General features: G+C 36.3%; 1 protein-coding gene across 2 annotated transcripts in view; it reads left to right on the forward strand.

Annotated features, from left to right (window-relative positions):
* NBEAL1 (neurobeachin like 1) overlaps positions 1 to 16,053 on the forward strand; it is a gene marked incomplete at both ends in the record, with an annotated part of 73,325 nt that extends 57,272 nt beyond the window's left edge. For both annotated transcript variants that reach the window (XM_079538987.1, XM_079538988.1), the window contains 19 exons: positions 510 to 643; positions 1,525 to 1,626; positions 2,838 to 2,933; positions 3,022 to 3,146; positions 4,280 to 4,420; positions 4,512 to 4,642; positions 5,800 to 5,909; positions 6,346 to 6,463; positions 6,994 to 7,091; positions 7,302 to 7,418; positions 7,926 to 8,015; positions 8,163 to 8,272; positions 8,851 to 9,023; positions 9,475 to 9,569; positions 10,687 to 10,803; positions 11,478 to 11,639; positions 12,561 to 12,709; positions 13,348 to 13,483; positions 15,952 to 16,053. In XM_079538987.1, the coding sequence (XP_079395113.1) occupies positions 510 to 643; positions 1,525 to 1,626; positions 2,838 to 2,933; positions 3,022 to 3,146; positions 4,280 to 4,420; positions 4,512 to 4,642; positions 5,800 to 5,909; positions 6,346 to 6,463; positions 6,994 to 7,091; positions 7,302 to 7,418; positions 7,926 to 8,015; positions 8,163 to 8,272; positions 8,851 to 9,023; positions 9,475 to 9,569; positions 10,687 to 10,803; positions 11,478 to 11,639; positions 12,561 to 12,709; positions 13,348 to 13,483; positions 15,952 to 16,053 (2,306 nt within the window). The remainder of the gene's footprint in view (positions 1 to 509; positions 644 to 1,524; positions 1,627 to 2,837; positions 2,934 to 3,021; positions 3,147 to 4,279; positions 4,421 to 4,511; positions 4,643 to 5,799; positions 5,910 to 6,345; positions 6,464 to 6,993; positions 7,092 to 7,301; positions 7,419 to 7,925; positions 8,016 to 8,162; positions 8,273 to 8,850; positions 9,024 to 9,474; positions 9,570 to 10,686; positions 10,804 to 11,477; positions 11,640 to 12,560; positions 12,710 to 13,347; positions 13,484 to 15,951) is intronic.
* Positions 16,054 to 16,540: the final 487 nt, after the last annotated feature.

Here is a 16,540-nt window from a genome sequence, read left to right on the forward strand (position 1 = left end):
TAAGAGTAGTAAGTTGTAGTTTTAAGTAGGAGGAGGAGTAAGTGACAGTATGTAAAAATTAATGGCTTTTTTTTTTACTTAAGGAACTTCAATGAAATATGCATGGTTAAGCATGAAAACAGTAAATTGTTGGTAAAATTTGAGAAACTATAGATCAAGAAGCTAACCTTTTGAGAATTCTACACAGAAGCTTAATCAGAAGCTGAGCCTGATTAAGAAAGCAAAGATGTTTCAGTTCATATTTTTTGTCAACAAAATACATTCATAATGTATTTTGATCAGAAAGCAAAACCAGATTCTTCATCCTATTAGTTATTGCCCGTCTTTTTTTCTCCTGTAGTAGAGCAGATGAGGCTAGTAATGCTTCCAAGCAAAATGTTTCACCAAGCCATGTATAAAAAATGCTTTTTATGGTTGACAGTAGGGTGTTTAATACTGCATTATTTGAATAAGGAAAGTTTTTGAAAAGATTTTGATTCCAAATCCAGTAATCCAAGTGCTCTTCTTAGGGGTTGGTTTTGATTTCAAATGGCACATTTCTCAAATTCGAGAGATACATCTGCGTCGGTACAACCTGAGGAGGTCAGCTTTGGAGATCTTCCTTACAGATCAAACCAACTACTTCCTCAACTTCAATAAGGAGGTATGTGTTTGCTAAATTTTCTTGTTTACTGTTATTAGTACAAGTGTCAAGTTGTAGTTCACTGACCTTATCTGTACCTGGTGTCTTTCATGAAACTGGCACAATAATGGTGAATTATTTGCTATGCTTAAAGATTATATAAATTTGCAGCCTCCAAAAAACTCAGTCTGACATATGAAAACTGAGTAAAGATAAATAAAACAAGACTTTTCCTGTCTCTTTTTAGTGATACAGCGCTGTAATTCAACTAAAATTATATCAGTAGTAATCTGAATGTCTTGAACCTGCTTTGGCAGGGGGGTTGGACTCAATGATCTCTGGAGGTCCCTACCAACCCCTAAGATTCTGTGAAGCTTGCACTCTTAAAAAAAATATTCTAAGTAAATTAATTACTAATAACAGAGACTTTTTAAAATACAGAGTTAGAAATAATATTGTTCTGTGATTTACGATTAATGAACTTTTATTTTTCCTCCTGCATTAATGTAAATGATCCATTGAACATGGAACTAAGGTGAATATCAGGACTTAAGGAAAATTACATACCAGTCAGTCAATTCAAGAATAACAGCTGAAAAACATTTTAAATAAATCAATCTTTGTGTTAGTTTTGTAAGGAAAATAGTGAAAGCTTATTTGAATAGCAGCCTTCTTAGAAGAATATTTAGTGGAATTTCTTTTACTGTAGCATCAACGAAAGTCACTTCACGATGTATATCCTGAAACTGAAGGATATCGTATCCATGTGTCCAAAGGCTTATACAGCAAGAGACAAATGTTTAAAGTGTAACCATGTTCCATTTGCTTTGCACTGTAACAGTGAAATTGTGTACTTGTCAGCTTCAATATCTAAAATATATATTTTTATGCTGTTTGAACAGGTAAGAAACAAAGTATACAGTCGAATATTGTCACTGCGTTCTCCAAATATTTCTGGGACCCGATCTCCTCAGGAGCTCTTTAAAGCTTCAGGTTTGATGCAGGTATGAAACTTCAGCATAAATGGTATTTTCCTGCTCCTTGAAGGAGTTCTATATGTCCCTGAGTACTGATTTTTATTTATAATTTCCAATGGCAACTGCCAACTTCTCTGATGCCTCTCTGATATCTAAACTTCCACATGCATTTTTTTAGAATTGCAGTCTTCATGTTCACAGTCACTGAGTTTATGCCATGTAAGTAGTCTGGTGCTGATGTGATTATTACAAGTGATCCAACAAGAGTAGAGAACATGTAGGAGACTTGCTTTTGGTCTGTGGTCTTTTACATGTATTCTCAGTCTTCTCTCAATACATGAGCAAATAATGTTCCCTGCCATCTTCTCAGGACAGGGCTTTCAGCAAAGCATGTATGAAGGTTGAGCAGGAAGTATGGTTTTAAGGGAATTGGTTTTTTACTTGTAAAAGTAAAAATGGACGTTTTGATATTACCCTAAACATGGATCACTTCTCTAAATACAGTTAATTGATTTTTATTTTCTATCTTGTTATCCTACAATCATTGTCCTCTCTGAGGGAATGGTGGAGGGGAAGGCAGTTCTTACTTAAGAATTTAAAAAATATTGGGAATACTTTATTTTTAATTTTTTCCCAAGGACGTAAGGTATCATTTTGTATATTCATGTAGTATATCTGTATATTCTGTAGTGAAATGTTTCCATCTTACTGCATAAAGCTCTTTAATCCTTCTAATCACACCTCTGTTGGTTGATTGGTTTAAAATAGAATAATGGAGGAAGGACAACATATGTTTACATGTTCTTCTACCATTAACCAATGGGAGAAAAATTTGTAAGTTCTGACCTTTGAACTCTAATGGATTTCAAAGTTCAGTTCCCAGTTCCCATATCTGTTCACCTGTATTCTGTTTCATTTCAATTTTGCTTCCTCTTTTTGTTCTAAGGCTGCTAGCTATCTGCTGTGTTGCATTTTAAAACAGTACTGATATCAACCAAGGATATGATTTCAATGAAATACAGCACAATCAATGTATTTCAGTGAAATGTAGCAACTCTGTAAAATGTAGTATAATCATCAAATCAAATGGGAAATAATAGTGACTGTGAGAAATGAAATTTGAACATTCATACCATGCTCATAGTCTAGTGCCTTTTACTTGCTATAGTACTCTCCAGCAGCGAGGAAATACTGATGTGTAACTTGCTTCCATGCTCTTTATTTATTTTGTCCTTCAGAAATGGGTGAATAGAGAAATATCCAACTTTGACTACCTTATTCAGCTGAACACAATGGCAGGACGAACTTACAATGATCTTGCTCAATATCCTGTGGTAATTATTCAGTTTTTGTTGAACTTCCGTATTGTTTCTGTTTTCTAAAGATGGATTTAATCTGTTTGATTCATTTTTTTCTTTCCAGTTCCCCTGGATTTTACGAGATTATACATCTGAAGAACTGGATCTGAATAATCCAGCAGTCTTTAGGGATCTATCCAAACCCATTGGAGTGGTAAATGAGAAGAATGCTAAGGCTGTGAAAGAGAAGTATGTATTTGAGCACTTAGTTATTTCTTTGTCATTTGAGATTCCATGATAATAATGTATTTAAAAATGCAATAGTGACACTGAAATTTTAAAAATCTAACAATTTAACATCCCAGATGCTTTTGCAAAGGTTTGACAGTTCTTTGTTTCTACTGTATTCAGATTGGTTAGCTCATGCAGCACTGAAAGGACAAAATTTACTGTTGTTAAATTGAGATTTTTCTCTGGGGAGATGAAAAGGTCTGTAGTTTGAAGAGATATGCTGTGTCTTGTATCTGTTTCAAGATAAGGAATGTGAAATCATGCTGATGAGAAGCTAGATCTGTGTTTCCTGCTTTTTTTGTGTGTGTGTAGGTTATCTTTGAAATAAAATGTAACTCAGTTGCTCCCAGCAGTTCCTTTCTATGTAGGAATGACAAGTATTTACACCTACACATCAGTGTATCTATCCTTCCTCTTTGCTACTGTGAGGAGTGAGTGCTATTATACCAGATGGCACTTGTCAGTCTTCCTGCAAAACCAGTTTTCTCCATAGAACTTGGAACATGAAGAATTTGCTTTGATTTGGGTCTATTCCTGACTACAATGAAACTGATTCTCTAGCAGTACTCAACTGTAATCTTACTTACTAGCTTTGTCATGTGGAGGAATATATCAAGTGGATGGTGGCATAGTACTGTAGAGTGAGTTTGCCAGCAGAAGAGGAAAATGGGCATCTCTGCATCTTGAAATGGTCACACAAATTGATATTTTCAGTCTTGCAGAAACAAATTCTTTCAGTAATATCCAGCTTATTCGTGGGTTTGCTTTTTTCTCTCATATGAACTCATGCTAAACAGGGCCAGTCTTGCCCTTTATCCAGTTTCTGATATGTTATAACAGATGCATAGGGAAGGGTATAAAGAACAGGTATGCAAAGGGTGATCCATCATATCAAAGTCCCTTTTGCTTAGGGATTTTCTGAGAATTTGTGTTCCCATGTTTAATAGAACTGGATGTGATTCTCCTTCACAAATTACTGTGATCATTTCTTTTGAGTCCTTCCCTCCAATAAGTATAATCTGTGTGTATATCAGCTGCAGTGCTCATTTATATTTATAGAAGTTTTTTGTTGCTGTCTTTTGTTTTTAAAGATATGATAATTTTGAGGATCCCCTTGGAGTGATTGACAAATTTCACTATGGGACACACTACTCAAATGCTGCTGGTGTCATGCATTACCTCATTCGGGTAGAACCTTTCACAACTCTTCATATCCAACTTCAAAGTGGCAGGTACATTATGAGCAAAGTAGTACCAACTTTTTCTTCCATGTCATTTTTACCAAGGGAGTAATCAATCTGATGCGAGTTTTCTGTCCCCCAGGTTTGATTGTGCTGATCGACAGTTCCATTCAATTCCTGCTACCTGGCAAGCGCTCATGGATAACCCCAATGATGTCAAGGAACTTATTCCAGAATTTTTCTACTTCCCAGAATTCCTGGAGAACCAAAATGGTAAATAGACTGCTCAGAATATTCTGCATAGAGCGCTCCTCTTCTGAGAAGAATTGTTCCAACCATTTATGAATACTGTGGTGTATTTTAATCTTTAAGCTAATAACATACTTGTGGAAATTACTTCATCGTGCTGACTTCAAAACTGTTCAGTGAGAGCAGTTATATTGAGCAGTAGTCTAAATGTTGTTTAAAACTCAGAGTGGGAGATTAAGGATGGCTAAAACCATTGTTTGGTTAACAAAAGAGCAAAGATGCTCATTTGAATATTTTTTTTAAAAAGGTAATAGAAATAGAAATAGATCAAATAGAAGTTAATAGATGTTAATTATTATTTGTTATACTAGATATGTTGAATGATGGCTTGGGCAACTTAAAACATCACATCTGTTATTCTAGGCAAATTGTTACTGTTATCTAACAATATCATGTGAAGTTGGTTGATTTTTAGACCCATATAAAATTTTAAAATGTATGAGAAGAGAAGAGGGGGAGGAAAACAAACTATTTCAGTCATATATAAAATTTAGAAGGAGAATGCCCTGCATTCTGATGTGTGAGACTCCTAGATATTTCTTCTTTGAATTTCTTGCCCAGGGGAATTTTTTATTTCCTATTAGGCAGTTTAAAAGTAGATTTGCATGTTTGTGCTGCTGATAATTTGGTCTGGTAGCTACAGTTACTAGAGTTGTAAGTTACTAAAATTTGCAACACTCAAGTCATGTTCTCAAAAGTCTTTTAAATATTTTAGGGCTGTTGTTATGAAAGCTGGTAGAATTTAAGATTTGGAACCCTTGACTCTAGGATAACTTAAACCTCTTAGTTATTAGTTCATACTTACACATAATCTTACTGAAATGTTTTGAAGTTTTAGTGCTGATAAAATAGAGCAAATGCAGGTATGTTTTTCTGATGTGTAAATGACTAATGCTGCTTTTAAGATTGAGACTGCAGCTTCTAGCTCATTTAGATGCTGTGGATAACTATTATCCCATATCACTTAACATTTGAAAGATTCAGAGTAGATCTTAGCTTCCTATGTCCTTGCTAGAATTATTTCCCTTGCATTCTTTTGAACTCTTTGTACTTTTATTGAGAAAGCAAGATTTTGGAAATATTTTGTAGTAACTCTTCAAATTCTCCAAAATTCTCACCAGGCTTTAACTTGGGTCAGCTTCAAATTTCCAAAGAAGCAGTAAATGATGTCATTCTCCCCAAGTGGGCCCATTCCCCAGAAGACTTCATTTATAAACATAGGAAGGCTCTGGTAAGATGATAGTTATGCATGAAATAATAAGGAAAGAATTTTCACTTGATAGCCTTGTGCATGTAAATAAAATGCTTGAATGAAAAAAGGAAAGAGCCTAAGGATGCTGATGATTTGAATGTTGCTTCCTTAGGGGATACAATGCAGAATTAAATGATCTTGGGTGATGAGCTTCCCCTTGAATTTTAATAATTATAGAGAACTAGAAGCTTACCTTGCCTTTCACGTCTGCATTTCAACAGCTCTAGATGTGTTGCTTTGTATTAAATTTCCCTCTGGCAGTTGGTGCTTATGCCATATTCTATGCTTCTGCCCCATACATTAGTGTCCACTTAATTTGTGCATATGCTTATTTTAGGAATTTCTTTCACAGAAATCAGTAAATACTTCAAGAAGGAACAGCATTCTTACTATTGAGTGGTTTTTTTTCCTCTAGGAATCAGAGTATGTTTCTGCTCATCTTCATGAATGGATCGATTTGATTTTTGGCTACAAGCAGAGGGGACCAGCTGCAGTGGAGGCACTCAATGTGTTCTATTATTGTACTTATGAAGGTACAAAGCAGTATACTTTCCTGTCATTGTTATCAGAATTGTGGGTTTTTGGGTATTAGCTAGAAAGCACTTGATTTGTGATCATGCCATGTAGTAATACACAGTAAAGCAAGAGAATTATGAAATGTGAAAGCATAACTTGTATTTGTCAGAATACAAGTTTCTTGTTCACTTGCCTAAAAGCATTCATAGGAAAGGCTTAGGAGTTGAGGCAAATTGAATGAAAAATATTGTGAATTAATATTAGTCTATTTACACCAAAAGTGAATTTTGGGTGGCTTTTGTGTGTAACACATTGCATGTGTGAAGTACATTAAATCCATTTGACAAGTCAAATAATCTGCATTTCTCACACTGACGGAGACAGTGGTGTTTTCAGGTTGTATTTTATATGAATGTGTAGTTTGGAGGCTTACCTGTGGGAAAGGGCGATGATGCTGTGATGAATTTCTGTTGTTTTTTTTGCTAATCTTTTCTGTGTGAATGGTTTGATTTCTATTTTTTCTTTTACCCTTCTTGCTGCAATTCAGGAGCAGTGGATTTGGATGCTTTAACAGATGAGAAGGAAAGGAAAGCTTTAGAAGGGATGATAAACAATTTTGGACAAACTCCCTGCCAGCTGTTGAAGGTAATGCTCTTTTCCTTCTCAGTCAAACCTTTGGTTAAATTCAACTGAGTTAGACAACTTATGAAAAATAAGTTTTCCACATTACCATTTCTAAGGATCACTGTGAGGGAAATTCAACATAGCGTTTTCAAAATAAGTTCATTTTCTTTCTGAAAGAAGTTGAGTGTCTGATTTGTCTAATTTGATGCTTCTTCAAATCTCATCTTCCAGGAGCCCCATCCTCAGAGGTTGTCAGCAGAAGAGGTAGTGCAAAGACTAACTAGAAGTGATACCTCTACTCTGAATCTCTTCCAACACCTCACTGAACTGAAGTCTTTCTTCATAGAGGTAGATACATTATTTGAAGCTGATTAAAGTTTGATCTGAGACTTCTGATCTTCTTGAAACAGAAAGCCATAAGCCATATGAAAGTAGACTTGCTTCCTATTTGAAGAAAATTCTTTCAAGTGCAATTTGTATGAAACAATCTATCTTTTTAGTTAGTTTTAAAGAAGTTGAATCCCATAAATCTGTATCTGATGGACATGAATTTGAGTCTTGTTTGGGTATTAAGTTAACAACTAAATCATGAAAGCTAAGAACAGCGCTGGTGGTACCTGAGGATTCGCTAGGTTTGGTGACTAAACTCAAGGTTACAGGGCAGAGCTAGGGTTTATGCCCTGGTGCTTGTGATGCTATATACCTGTATGAACTGAGTACGTGTGTGTCAATGCCCAACTGTACTTTAAAGGTCTGGTTTTGATGAGAGGATTTAGGTTTTAACTCTTCACAGATTCTACACTTGACCTTTACCTCTTGTGTATAATCAAATCAAAACTATGTCCTTTCTCTTAGGGAATCAGTGATGGTGTCCCCATTGTCAAAGCTGTTGTCCCCAAGAATCAGTCACGTTCCTTTATGTCTCAGGGAAGCCCAGAGATATTGGTAAGTTGCATGTGTCAATATTAATCTTGGAGAGTGCCAGCAGTCAAAATAAATAGGTGCAAATGTGCTGCTTTGCCTTTTTTTATGTAAGTTCCAATACCAGAAAAAAAAGTCTCTGGGTTTCATCGATTTTTCTAATTCTCGCAGGTAACAGCAAGTCTGAATTGTATTATTGGAACCCATGGTTGGCTGCCTTATGATAAAAACATCTCCAACTATTTTACATTCATCAAAGATACTACAGTAACAAATCCCAAGTAAGCAAATGATGAGGACGTGAGCTGAATGCATCTATAGTAATAAAATAGAGTAATTGTTTGATAGTAAATGTACTGTATTGTTTTCTTTTGGCTGAATTTTTAACTAGGTATGCATCTTCTAGTGCTTACTATTACCTTTCTAGTAAAGAGCCCTGTAAGGGATATTTCATGGCTCTTCATCTTTAGAGCTACTTCTCATTCTATTTTTCTAGTTACTTATTATAAAACATCATCTTGGAATATGAGATGAATGCTCTTCATACAGTCTTAAAATACAGTGAAGGTGTAAGTTGTCATTTTTCTCTGATTTTTGAGAAAATTCCTCTTTTACTTCAAAATTACATTATTAGGGTAATTAGTCATTTGTACAGAACTATAAATTGCATGATTTAATCTGTTTTCCACTCTTGGCATTGACAGTTTTGCTGTGGATATCAAGGGGACAGAATTTTATCATTTTTTTATAGCCTCTTCTATAGATTTCTTCTACAGAATTTCTTTTCTTAAGGATACAAGAATTTAAAAAGAAAGGTTTGAACCAAGTTCACTTTTAATTGTTCATCATTTGCTTACAGAACACAGCGCAACATGAGTGGTCCTTTTGCACCAGGACTGGAGATCACTTCCAAGTTGTTTGCAGTATCTCATGATGCAAAACTCCTCTTTAGTGGAGGACACTGGGACAATAGCATCAGAGTAACATCTCTTACAAAAGGCAAGCTGGTTGGACAGCACATCAGGCACATGGGTTAGTAACTCTTTACATAGTGAAATGAAAGGCTTTATGTATTGTTTGTATTTCTTGATGTTTGTATTTCTGCAAGAGTTAAAAACCAGTGCACCTAAACTGGCAGGTGCAGTAATCGTAACAGAATGGCAGTGTAAGAACAGATTATTAGCTGAACTGTGATTATATGTAAATAGTTGAGTGACTTTTTAGTTGCTGTAGTAATTTAATGTAGTTTCAACATAAAGCTTGATGACTGTTGTTAGGGAACAAAGGTGATAGTCACATTAGTACACCTGGTTGTATAATGGCTTCATTGGTTGATACAGCCTCATCAGTCGTTAGCATGGTAGAATGCTTCATGTTGACTGTAAATGAGGCTACACAGTGGATAGTCTGCATGCTCACCATCACACTGTGGTGAAATTACAGTTGAACTACATCAAATTCTTGTTGTTTCTCCTTCATCTAGATATTGTGACCTGCTTGGCGATAGATTACTGTGGAATTCATTTAATTTCTGGATCCAGAGATACAACCTGCATGATATGGCAAATAGTTCAGCAGGTATGTTATTTAGGCTTACTCTGAAATGCAGTTTCTGAATCCTTTTCTGTTTCGTTATCTTGCTATGATGGTTCATTGATTTCCCTTCTTTCAGGTTTAACAGCTTTAGCAGTTGCATTTTAGCATTGCGTTTCCTCTGTGGAAAGTACTGGTGACTTAAACCAGGAATTAGCTAAGGTATCACTAGTTTGTTTAACTAGTTTTACATTACGCTGGCATTTCAGAATTCTTTAATGCTTTCACACTGTAAAAGTGTACTTAAAAGTGTGATGTTATTTCCATTGTGGCAGTAGCGTTCTGCATGCTGCCACTTCTGCTCTGCGTTGTTGCCATCTTTCTTAGCTCTTTATTCTGACACTTGTTCTGCAGTTCATGTGTAATCAAGGATTTCAGGACTTGGTGTTGGCAGTCAGATTTCTCTCACATTAGTTATAATGGAGACTCTGCAGAACTATACCTTCTTTACTATACCTTTGCTGTAAGCACAGCTCTTGCTTGAGAACTGGTCTGACCAAGTCTTTATATGCTGACAGTATACTTGCTGGAGCAAAAGCACTAAATCATCTTGACACCCTGCAATCGTGTGGGCAAATAATACACTGTTTTTAGTAATCATTATTGCAAAATTTCCACTGTATATCATACCAGTGGCAGTCACTTAGAAGTTTTATTTTCTTATTTTTCCCTAGAAAATCAGACTTAATTTAGTTTTTAAGCAAAATAGGTGTCATTTTCCTTGACCTTGTCTACGAAGGCAAGGCTTCATTCCAGGTTAAAATATAAAGAATTGAATAAGCTCAGATAACAAAGTAGTAGTGAGTGGGTGAACAAATGAATCCTGTTTGGAGTGCTCACTGTGGTCCTTGCACACCTGATCATCAGAAGGAATGCGATGGAATTGTCTTTCACCTCTACTTAATGTTTGTATGTTCATTTGTTTCATTTCACTAAATAGGGCTACTGACGTGAAAGGCAATAAATTGAAATGAGTTGTTCCTTTGGTTTTGGCCTGTGTCAGATATATACCTCTCACAGCTGACATTGAAGGTACCAGAAACTTATTTTAGTTTATCCTTCAGCTGCAAGAGAATGTCACTGCACTTTTTGTTACTCTCAGGGAGGAGTGCCTGTAGGCTTGACACCTAAGCCATTACAGATCCTTTATGGGCATACTGATGAAGTTACAAGTGTTGGCATCAGCACTGAGCTGGACATGGCAGTGTCAGGATCCAGGGTAAGCATCTTCATACTTTCCCTTCTCTGCCAGCTCTTCAGTCCAAGCCTACAGTGTGTTTGATGTTTAGCACAATACCAAAAATGTTTTTTCACAATCTTTTCTTCAACCTTGCGTGTCAAAAAGATGTGCTATCTCCCTTGCTGTCTAAGTCAGCGGTCTCTAAAGAGACTCTACACAGCATTGACCTCAACTAGTATGTCAAGTGAGTTTGCACTGATGAGCTTCAAAGTGTGTGAACTTACTTGGAGTACTTAAACTTCTCAGAGAAACAATTCTGCAACAGCTTGTTCGCTGTTTGCCTAACCCCAAAGGCTCTTTGCAGCTTCTTTGTATTCTGCCTTTCTGTACTGTACTGGCGGACTGCTGAGCTCTGACTACCTAATGTGAATAATGCCTACTCAAAAATGTGTCTTGTAAAAATGGCTGATTTCTTGTCTATCCTTTTCCTCTTGTTCTATTTGAATTTGGTTTTTCATATGCCATTACTACTTGGCCTCGACGGGAAGGATTCTTCATGCAGAGCTCTTAATGCTCAGAAGTCCTAATCCATAGTTGACTTTAAGTACTTTCAAAATACTTCATTTTTTAATAAATACTCATTGTGTGTGTTAGTGTAATTTACCTCAGAGCTTGCTGCTGAGTATCAGCTTACCTAAATTTGGTCTCTGCAGGATGGGACTGTTATTATCCGCACCATTCGGAAAGGTCAGTACATGAGAACTTTGCGACCACCTTGTGAGAGTTCCCTCCTGCTGACTGTTCCTAATCTGGCTGTGTCCTGGGAAGGCCATATCGTTGTCCACACCAGCATAGAAGGAAAGACCACTCTTAAGGTACTTAAGAATTACTTAGGTTCATGGAAAATCTGCTGCTTTTGCTAAAGACATCTAGTTATAAATATGCCTGATTTTATCCTCATTTCCTTAACTGTAGGATTTTTGTCCATACCATGTCTTTCCTTTTTATTTTGCCTGTGGATTTTAATTAAACATGTTGAAAAGATGAATCACAGACACAGCATGCTGCTGTAAGCTTCGTGAACATCTCCAAACACGTGCAAGGAAGATGCCTTAAGAATGCACTAGCAAATATTCCTGGGAGAGTTACTTTGAAATGCAAAACTAGGGGAAACATGCTCCATTACTCACAGAAGTAGAGCTTTATAAGGTTTTAGGGGCAAGATGCTCAGGGAATATGCTGATGTGACTTGACTTTGTGTCAGAGAGGCAGCTATAATGTTCACAGTGTGATTTGTTCTGTCTGAGTAGCTGTGTAGTTGCTCTAACTGTATAACTTATGATTTCTATGAGGATGGGAACTTTTCTGGAAGAAAAATGTGCTATAAACATAAGTGTACTAGCTGCACTGTAATGATGGGGAAAGATGAAACCAAGGTATTGCAAAACTGGAAGAACTTAAGGTGGTTGTGTTAGCTATGTCTTCAATAGATCAAAAACTCATTGTTTTCAGAAAGTTCTCTCTGTAAAATAGGTATGTTCCTTTCTGCTTCCTGATTGGGGGGTGAGGGTGTTGAAGATAAGAGGACTCTTTTCTTCTTCCTTAAGAAAAATCATCAAAAAACAGGGACCTGTCCATTAAACCTGCGGATGTTTCCAGAAAATTTGGGATTGATTAGATGGATGGGTGTGATGTTACCACGTTACGTCAAGAGTTAATGAAAATAATTTCAAAAACTTCCATATGCGAGCAGGAATATATACATGCCCTTGGTGATGGATTTATTTTTTTATTAGGATAAGAATGCATTACACCTCTATTCTGTTAATGGAAAGCATCTGGGTTCTGAGACTCTGAAGGAAGAAGTGTCAGATATGTGTGTGACTGGCGAGTATATTGTGATGGGCAGCTTACAGGGATTTCTTTCAATACGAGATCTCTACAGGTAATGTGCTTCTGAGTTTCTTATTGAGAAGCAAATACAGAGGTTTATTTAGTAATGTGGGCTCTCCTTGTGCTAATGGTATTAAAAATAGTGGGTTTTTCGGTGTATTAAAAAAAAAAATTGTTTAAGGAGAACTAAGATAGAATGTGAAAAACTAGGAGTTGTACTAGGCCCCTTTCCCTGTAGGCATTTATCACAACCATCAGCCTGGAACTACTGTAATTTAGGAAGAGCTGTGTCTGATACAGGCAAGCAGTGATTGTTCTATTTGGTTAGTCACTGGGAGCTCATCAGCTACAGTGACTCATATAGTTCTTCTACACTGCTCTTACAGAGCTCCTTTGCAGAGAGATCTTTGTCACTTAAACAGATGTGGGATTAATATTCCTCTTCTTCCACTGAGAGTATCTTAATTTTCTGTATGACCCTCCTGTGCCCCTTGTCATCGGAGCTGTATTCTGATGTATGAGTTGATCTTTCTGTGGAATTTTATAATGGTCAAAATCACAAACTGAATCCATGAGAAACTATTTTGTAGTGCATCCCATGGACCATGTGGTTTCCACTGCAATGTGATGCTTTTCAATACGTAAACATATACATGTAATTTAATGCTCTGTGGTTTCTGTTCATTTCAGCTTGAATCTGAGCATCTCTCCATTAGCCATGCGACTGCCAATTCATTGCATTTCTGTCACCAAAGAGTATAGCCACATCCTTGTTGGCTTGGAGGATGGCAAGTTGATTATCGTTGGTGTTGGCAAGCCAGCAGAGGTAAAGCCCACCATCAAGAACTTTTTCTACCGAACAGTGGGAAGTTCACTTATTTCTGCTTTCCAGTTGAGCAAGAGGTCTCCTCTATGGCAGGGTAAATTTAAAAGCAAGTTTCAGTTTTCGGTGGGGAAGAAATAACTTTTGAGACTGCTCTACTGAATTTTCTCATTAAGAGTCAAAGATATTTGGGGATCACAGATGGGAAGCTCAGCTGGACTAACTTTCAGACTTTGTCACTGTCATCTGAATAAGACAAGTCATACTAGCTACTTTCTTCTGTACGTGTTAGTGTTGTCAGCTACTTTCTGACGAAATAATTTTCCAAAAGAAAATTGGAAACAAGAGCAAGCTGCTTTATTTTTCATGGTTTCCATCAGGTGTCCTTTAATATGCACTGACTGACACTGGGGAAAAGATTACTTTTTAAGATTCTCTAATTGTAATGCATAAAGAATCTCTTGTGTAGGTTCCCCATATGCTCTGGCTCCATGTGATGAATATAAACTTGTTAGTACTGCATATGCAATATCAAAGGCAGAGCATCCATCAAATAGGTGTACCCAGTTCTTCTTGTGCAAAACACAGATTTTGCTCTAAGTACTTGTCATTATTTTCAAAGCACTTGAGTTAACTTAAACTTGCCTCTCTTTCTAATTCAATCTCCATTGTGCTGCAATGTATTTACTTGAAACCGTGATAATTGCTCCTGCATAACCTTCAGTATGTGTCAGAAGAGTTTGTCTAAACTTTATATTTTATTAATGCAGAGTGGCTTCATTTCTTAGTCTTTAAAGATGTTTTAGCTAGGAGATGCACAGTTTAATATTTTAAAAAGGCTTCACAGAATTGATTTAGTTTCAGGAAATAGGGGAAGCTTCCAGCTGGACAGCTTTTTCCTACTGTAGAATTGATTAAAATCTGCTTATGGTGTTGTGAAATGTATGTTGTAACAGTAGTTTTAAAGTCACTGCCAACTGTTTCCTGTTCCATAGAGAAAATCTTTTGTAGCCTGAAATGTATGCATCTCATTAGACTGAAGGCTTTCAGTTCTTAATAACTTTTTTTTTTTTGTATCTCTGGAAAAGGTGCGGTTTCAAAGTCTGGATTCCTTTTGTGAATGTAGAGGCTTTCCAACAGTTTTTTTTTTTGTTTTTTTTTTTTCAGGATTTTCTGTTTATAACTCAAATCTTCAAGCTCAATATCCATGTAAATAGATGATATATATATTTATACGTACACACACATGTATATATGAAGAACAAGATTATGTCCTAGATTTTCTAGTTTTCTATAATGACAACAACCAGTATATTTGAAGAGTGTGTGTGGTGGGGGATATTTATTTATTTATTTGTAGTTAGGAAGGAGTGTATGAATTAGAACTTCGCTTTTTTTCAGAAGATCCTCTGTAGTTCTGGCTTTTGATGGTGATAGGTATGTGTAGGGTTAAGGGAGATATGTTTTTTTTATTGTGGATCAAGTGAAATGCCCTTTAGTCTTTCTGCCTTGATAGTATCCACTACAAAGTGAAGTATGTGTATTCTTAACAATTGCATAGCTGTTGGGAAGTTGTAGAAGTCAGTGGGATTATCACCTGCTAGCAGCATTGTGCCTTTTATAAAACCCTGCTGCTGTAATGATACGGTTCTTAAGCAAGCTTAATTTGTAGGCCTAATGGTCAAGAACTGTTCTCAAGCTTGTGCTGTTAGGGTGTGCATCTTATATTATGAGGGATTTCAGCTGATTGATCACTGCTGGCCAGTCATAGGACCTATATTTAAGAAATGTGAAGTTTCTTACAAATTGTTGGCAGATAGCAGACTCTGGGTGCTGGATTTAAATGGGCTCTAGTTGTTATCTTTACTCATTGAATATTCAATACGAATTATGTATGGTTTAAATTTTACTTTGAGCATTTCACAGGTGATTTTTGGAGGACTGTAAATTTGAGACCAGATATGCTTGTTTTCCTTCCTTCACTCAGTTATCACTGCTCTGCATTATTCCATCACTTAGAGGTGATAATCAAGAATCCATCTTGGTTATCTTTGCCTTCTCAATTCTATCACTTTTTTTTGTACTCTCTAAAATAAGAGTCTTTTCTGCTAATTTGGTTCACTTCTGTGAGACATCAACCTCTTCTCATCAAAATACCTAAACTCAACACTAAGCTGTTTAAAGTAGATTCAGAATTAAATCGGAATTACTTGGCAATATCCCTTTAACTGTTCACAATCAAAGACAACAGGTGTTAGTGTTTTGTCTGTTATTTGTTTTTTTGTCGGTCCCAAGAATCATTCCTATGTGTAATTTTTGGTTTGTTTTTAATAACTTTTGTTAGTGTAACTTTGTTTATTAGTATATTGTAGTGTCTGCATTTCACCAGAATCAGTGTCTGAAGTTCCTTTTTAATTTATTCGCCTTATCCCTTCCCCTTCCTTTTGTTTCTCTGAATTACTTTTAAACAGATGCGCTCAGGTCAGCTTTCCCGAAAGCTCTGGGGATCAAGCAAACGGCTCAGCCAGATTTCATCAGGAGAGACTGAATATAACACTCAAGATTCCAAGTGATTGCTGCTTCTACCTTCTCTCATGGATTCCAGAAATATATTTTATATTTTGGTCACTTTAAATGTACATCTGTTTTCAGGGGCTTCACTCTCTGTCTGTTGAAGATGAACCTATGGTAGAGGTATAGTAAAAAGCATATGTACTCATGCAAGTTAGCTTGCTTGCATATTTTTCCTTAACCACATTGATTTGGTTACAACAGAATCTCTCTCTAAATAGCTGCTAAAACAGGGCTTCAGGGAAAAAAAAAACAAAAAGCAGCCAACAAAAGGAAATGGACTCAAAAACCAAAAACACCTGACCTCCAAACCCAAGCCTTGCTAATTGAACCAAAAATAAGTAGTATTTGATTTAAAACTAGCTCTATTAGCCAGATGCTCCTTGACCACAAGAAAGATACTTGGCAGTGCTTTGAGAGCACTAATTTTCCAACAGTGAATTAACTCCGTTACAGCGGTACTATTCGAAACTGGTATAGTTGACAATT

The sequence above is a fragment of the Tetrao urogallus genome, assembly GCF_951394365.1.
Source record: "Tetrao urogallus genome assembly, chromosome: 8".
In the NCBI taxonomy this organism is placed as follows: Eukaryota; Metazoa; Chordata; class Aves; order Galliformes; family Phasianidae; genus Tetrao; species Tetrao urogallus.